Source organism: Streptopelia decaocto, assembly GCF_964273445.1.
Source record: "Streptopelia decaocto genome assembly, chromosome: 25".
Lineage (NCBI taxonomy): Eukaryota > Metazoa > Chordata > Aves > Columbiformes > Columbidae > Streptopelia > Streptopelia decaocto.
The window spans coordinates 18,447-24,855 of NC_138680.1; the positions used below are offsets into that span (position 1 = coordinate 18,447).

Below are 6,409 nucleotides of genomic sequence, written 5' to 3' on the forward strand. Positions count from 1 at the left end.
CCTGTATGGTATGGGGGGCGATGGTTAAAGTATAAGTATGGGGAAGCTTGGCAGATTGATTATATTACACTTCCACAAACACGTCAAGGTAAGCGTTATGTACTTACAATGGTGGAAGCAACCACTGGGTGGTTGGAAACATATGCCGTACCTCATGCTACAGCCCGAAATACTATCTTGGGCCTTGAAAAGCAAGTCCTTTGGTGACACGGTACACCAGAAAGAATTGAATCAGACAACGGTACTCATTTCAAAAACAGTATTATAGACAATTGGGCCAAAGAACATGGTATTGAGTGGGCATATCATATTCCATATCATGCACCAGCCTCTGGGAAAATTGAAAGGTACAATGGTTTGCTAAAAACTACACTAAAGGAACTTGGTGATGGAACCTTTAAAAATGGGGATTCACATTTAGGTAAAGCCACTTGGTTGGTCAACACCAGGGGATCAACCAATCGAGCCGGGCCTGCCCAATCAGAAATTCTACGGACTGTGGAAGGAGATAAAGTCACAGTATCACAGTATCACAGTATGTTTGGGATTGGAAGGGACCTCAAAAGATCATCTAGTCCAATCCCCCTGCTGGAGCAGGAACACCTAGGTGAGGTCGCGCAGGAACATGTCCAGGCGGGTTTTGAATGTCTCCAGAGAAGGAGACTCCACCACTTCCCTGGGCAGCCTGTTCCAGTGCTCTGTCACCCTTACTGAGAAGAAGTTTCTTCTCAAATTTAAGTGGAACCTCTTGTGTTCCAGCTTGATCCCATTACCCCTTGTCCTATCATTGTTTGCCACCGAGCAAAGTCCCTGTAGTACACATGAAAAACATGTTAGGAAAGGCAGTCTGGGTTACTCCTGCCTCAGGCAAAGGCAAGCCCGTTTGTGGGATTGTTTTTGCCCAGGGACCTGGCAGCACCTGGTGGGTGATGCTTAAGGATGGAGAAGTTCGGTGTGTACCTCAAGGGGATTTGAGTTTAGGTGAAAATATGCAATACTGAACTGCATGATGTGAATTGCCGCACTAACAGTATTTAATAAGTGTCTTTCAGATCAAGACAGTGATGATGAAACCAGCACTCGCTTCTTCGAGTGGCGCCTGACAACTTCTTCAAAGTTGACGTCTTTAACCCACAAACAGTGGTCATGAGATGCACTTGCACCATTTTTCCTGCCCTGGGAGACTGTGGTGACAAAATGAACTTAATGAACTTTTTAAAGGATGGTCCACTGATTAATTACTCCTGTGTATATATGTATATATAGATATATATAGTAGTAGTGATTAATTAGATTGTGTTGATAGATTGTATTGATAAGGTTTAAGTATTCAGTGAATGGCATATTATAAGGGGTGGAATGTCCTGGTTTTGTTAAAAACAAGTTTCTCTTGTAGTGAATTTTGCCTGTCAGCTAAAGCTTCATATTAACTGCATTTTCCTGGAGAACCAGACTCATGTTTTGGTAAACATAGCAATGGAATGCAAACTTATTGATAAGCACGGATGGACATCTCGCGAGAGGGGCGACGAGAAACAAGTGACCAAGAAACTGACCAACTGTGTATAACATTCCATTCACGTGAATACTTCATATAAAAGTGGGAGATCACGAGGATCTCGTCCCTTTTCCTTATGGCGACATTAGGAGAGGACCTTGCGAGTCGTCCCTGCGAACTGAGGCTAGTGACAGACTGAATCCAGCTCCGGTTGGCTGCAGAGTCCAGTCCAGGACTTTGGGTGCCGGCTCTGCAGTTGCTGAGACTTTCAAGATTGGTTTTGTATACTTTGTATTATTTTCTCTATTCTTATTAGTAGCATTAGTAAAATATCTTTAATTTTTTCCAACTCTCTTCTCTCTGTCCTTCTTTCCCTCCCGATCGCCTGTGCTGAGTGGGAAGGGAGGAGAGGGAGGGGCAAAAAGGGGGAAGTGGGGGGGAGAGGAGGTTAACAATACATCTGCCAGGGTTTTATTGTCACCCTGCAATCTAAACCCTCAACAATCTGCATTCCATGTGATCATCGGAGCGGTCACAAACCAGCTCCCGTGTCCCCACTGCAGCAGAGCAGAGCTGGCTGCTTGGCAGCACACGGGCAGAGGTCCTGCTGCTCACAGCACACTTGGCCAGCACACAACAGAGGAAGGAAATGCATTTCAGTTGGGGTGATATCTGTGAAAAAACGTGTGGCTTTGCTAAGAGGAGTCTGTCCTAATTTTAAGTTGCTTTTTCTTTTTTTGAACAGAGCCCACATGCCAACAAACAGCCAATGTCCAACAGCAGCTCCATCACCCAGTTCCTCCTCCTGCCGTTCACAGACACACGGGAGCTGCAGCTCTTGCACTTCTGGCTCTTCCTGAGCATCTACCTGGCTGCCCTCCTGGGCAACGGCCTCATCATCACCACCATAGCCTGGGACCAGCACCTCCACACCCCCATGTACTTCTTCCTGCTCAACCTCGCCCTCCTCGACCTGGGCTGCATCTCCACCACTGTCCCCAAATCCATGGCCAATTCCTTCTGGATCACCAGGGCCATCTCCTTTTTGGGATGTGCTGCACAGCTCTTTTGGTTTTTGTTCTTTATAACAGCAGAATATTCTCTTCTCACCATCATGTCCTATGACCGCTACGTTGCCATCTGCAAACCCCTGCACTACGGGACCCGCCTGGGCAGCAGAGCTTGTGTCCACATGGCAGCAGCTGCCTGGGCCACTGGGTTTCTCCATGCTCTGCTGCACACGGCCAACACATTTTCACTGCCCCTGTGCAAGGGCAATGCCCTGGGCCATTTCTTCTGTGAAATCCCCCAGATCCTCAAGCTCTCCTGCTCAAACTCCTACCTCAGGGAAATCTGGCTTCTTGCTTTCAGTGTTTTTCTGGTTTGGGGATGTTTTGTGTTCATCGTGGTGTCCTATGTGCAGATCTTCAGGGCCGTGCTGAGGATCCCCTCTGAGCAGGGACGGCACAAAGCCTTTTCCACCTGCCTCCCTCACCTGGTAGTTGTCTCCTTGTTTATCAGCACTGGTGCATTTGCCTACCTGAAGCCCCTCTCTGTCTCCTCCCCATTCCTGCACCTACTGCTGTCTGTTCTGTACTCGCTGGTACCTCCGACACTGAACCCCCTCATTTGCAGCATGAGGAACCAGGAGCTCAAGAATGCTCTGAGGAAGCTGATTACTGGATGTTTTCAGCAGCCATAGGCTGCCTACTTTGCTCTGTGAAGGGCTCCAGTGTACATCATGACAGGCCAAGTTTGTTTTTCTTTCTCTACTTTTTTTTTCCCTTTTCCCCATGTGATGTCATCTTCAAAGTAATGTCACTATTCATCCCAATAAGTATCCTCACAGTTTGTGTGACTGAGACACTTTGTGTAAATGAGGAGTTTCTCATTGTATTTAAGTGAAATAAATGAACCTGCAACAGCTTTTTGTTTGTTTGTTTTCAGTCTGAGATCCATCCTCAGCGTAGTTAGAATGAATGGGAAGTGAAAACACCTTCCTGGCAGCACCAGCTTTGGGAAGGCTGCTCTGTGCCTGGAGCAGTAAGAGCTCTTGAGGACCTCAAGGGCCAGGGCTTCTGTGCTGGCCTGGGTTGACGGGATGGCATGGAGGGGCTGCAGACCTCTCAGGATCTGCTGGAGAGGAGAGCAAAGGACACACAGGTGCCTCCTTTTCCTTTTGCTGTGCATGTTCACCCACCTCTGGGGTGACCCCTCTCAGAGCCCCAGGAGCTGCTGTGCCCTTCAGAGGGGCAGAGGCTGTGGGGTGAGTGCCCAGAGCACCTGCAATGGGCACTGCTGTGGGACGAGCCCCAGCTGGGCTTTGCTGGGGAGGGGGCATTGGGGGTGGAGAGAGGGCAGGGGAGGTGGGAGAGACTCGAGGAGCTGGGCTGGGCTGGAAAGGACCTGGGAGAGAAAAACATCGGCGTGTATCTTGTGCTGCATGACCATGCAGGGTGAAGACTCACACCAGAGGTTGTGTGAGGGATCAAAGACATGCAGGTGCAGCAGAGAGGAGGCTGCTCTGTGCCCTTGGTGGTTTGGACAGACCAGGAAGGTGGCCCAGGGTCTTTGTCACCCCCCAGCCACTGGCCATCTCTCATGGGCCATGTCCAGCACTGGCTGCTCAGCCCAGGTTTCCAGGTGAGGTTCCCTGTGAGGCCATCTCCATCCTCCTGCTGGGCTCAGGACCTGTCTCAGGGAACGGCCAGCCCTGCCCAGCCTCTCTCCTGGCCCAGACCCTGGCAGAGCCCAGAGCAGGGTTGTCTGTGACCCCACAGCTGACATGGCCTTGCCAGGAGCTTGGAGAGGCTGCCCAACAGGAAGGCCATGGGGTGATAAGGCACCTTGGACTGATGCGGGCATCACATCAGGAGACTGTTCCCCACCCTGAATGCACCCTCTCCTGTGCTGAGCCTGCACCGTGGGGCTGTGGGACCATCTGTGGGGCAGCAGGGCTGGGCTGTCACAGCACAAGGTGCAGACAGGGGCCACAAAGCAGCTGCCTGGGGTGACAGCAAGGACAGGTGCAGACAAGGAGTTCATGTGCATCACCTTTGCTGTGCAGGGATGACTTTGGTAAGGGCAAAGCTCACCTGGAGTTGGTGGCTGCAGGAAAAATCCAGAGCGAAACGAAGAGCTTCAACGTCTGCATCAGAAACAAAAGTTGAACAAGGAAAATGCAGGGCTGGTCACACTCTTCCTCATGCACCCAGGTACCATTGGTCTTCTTGCCCACAAGGGCACATTGTTGACTTATGGTCAACTTGTTGTTGACCAGAACTCCCAGGTGCTTCTCTGCAGAGCTACTTTCCAGCAGGTCCGCCCCAACTTGTAGTGGTGCCTGGGGTTATTTCTCCCCAGGTGCAGGACCCTGCACTTGCCCTTGTTAAACTTCATCAGGTTCTTCTCTGCCCAGTCCAGCCTGTCCAGGTCTCACTGAATGGCAGCACAGCCTCTGGTGTCTCAGCCCTTCCTCCCAGTTTGGTGTCATCAGCAAACTTGCTGAGGGTGCATTCAGTCTCTTCATCCAGGTCATCGATGAAGGGGGTTGAACAAGACTGGACCCAACACTGACCCCTGGGGAACCCCACTAACTGCAGGCCTCCAAACAGACTCTGCACCATTGATCACAACCCTCTGAGCTCTGCCATCCAGCCAGTTCATAACCCATCTCACCGTGCATTCATCCAGCCCGCACATCCTGAGCTTGCCTATGCGGAGGTTGTGAGAGACGGTGTCAAAGGCACCACTCATGGGAATACTTCATATAAAAGTGGGAGATCACGAGGATCTCGTCCCTTTTCCCTATGGCGACATTAGGAGAGGACCTTGCGAGTCGTCCCTGTGAACTGAGGCCAGTGACAGACTGAATCCAGCTCCGGTTGCTGCAGAGTCCAGTCCAGGACTTTGGGTGCCGGCTCTGCAGTTTCTGGGACTTTCAAGATTGGTTTTGTATATTTTGTATTATTTTCTCTGTTCTTATTAGTAGCATTAGTAAAACATTTTTAATGTTTCCAACTCTTCTCTCTGTCCTTCTGTCCCTCCCGATCGCCTGTGCTGAGTGGGAAGGGGGGAGGGAGGGGCAAAAATGGGGAAGGAGGTGGGGAGTGGGTTAACAATACATCTGCCAGGGTTTTATTGTCACCCCGCAATCTAAACCTCAACAGCCCCCCAAATCCCCCCAGCACCCTTGGGTGCCCCATAACCCCTATGCCCCCCCCCCCCATGTCCCTCTTGGGCCCCCCAGCACCCTTGGGTGCCCCATAACCCCCATGAGAGCCCCAAGTCTCTCTTGGGGCCCACAGCACCTATGGGCCCCCCAAGTCCCCCTTGATCCCCCAGGTCCTTCCTGAGACCCCCAAGTCCTCCCAGCACCCTTGGGTACCCCATAACCCCCATGGCTGCCCCACAGCACCCATGGGACCCACAGCACCCACGGGACCCCCAAGTCCTTCCTGAGCCCCCCAAGGCCCCATAACTCCCATGGCTGCCCCACAACACCCATGGCTGCCCCATAACCCCCAATGCGTCCCCCTGGTACCTGTGGAGCCACGGCCATTGGCGCGGGAACCGGGACAGGAAGTGGTGAGTGGGGCAGGAAACTCCGCTCAGGGCAGGACCCGCCCCCCCCGCCCCACATCTGGGACCCGAAACAGGGACAAAACGGTGGTTTCAAGGAGCCCCATAGATTTTGGGAGTCCCCATTGGTTTCAAGGAGCCCCATAGATTTGGGGAGAAAACGGCGGTTTCGAGGGGCCCCACAGACCCTCAGTCCTGATTGGTGGTTCCAGGGGCTCCTGAGGCTCCTGATTGGCCCTTTCAGGACTCAGTCCTCATTGGTCGCCCAGAGTTCCTGACTGGCTGGTTCCTCCCCACCCAGTGCCCCCCAGTGTCCCCCAGACCCACAAG

General features: G+C 52.1%; 1 protein-coding gene across 1 annotated transcript; it reads left to right on the forward strand.

The window, feature by feature from the left end:
• Positions 1 to 2,267: 2,267 nt before the first annotated feature.
• On the forward strand, positions 2,268 to 3,200 carry LOC309450088 (olfactory receptor 14A16-like; the record flags this gene model as incomplete). Its single annotated transcript, XM_082072752.1, has 1 exon — positions 2,268 to 3,200. The coding sequence occupies one exon, from the start codon at positions 2,268 to 2,270 to the stop codon at positions 3,198 to 3,200; it is 933 nt and encodes a 310-aa protein (XP_081928878.1).
• Between the last annotated feature and the right edge of the window lie 3,209 nt (positions 3,201 to 6,409).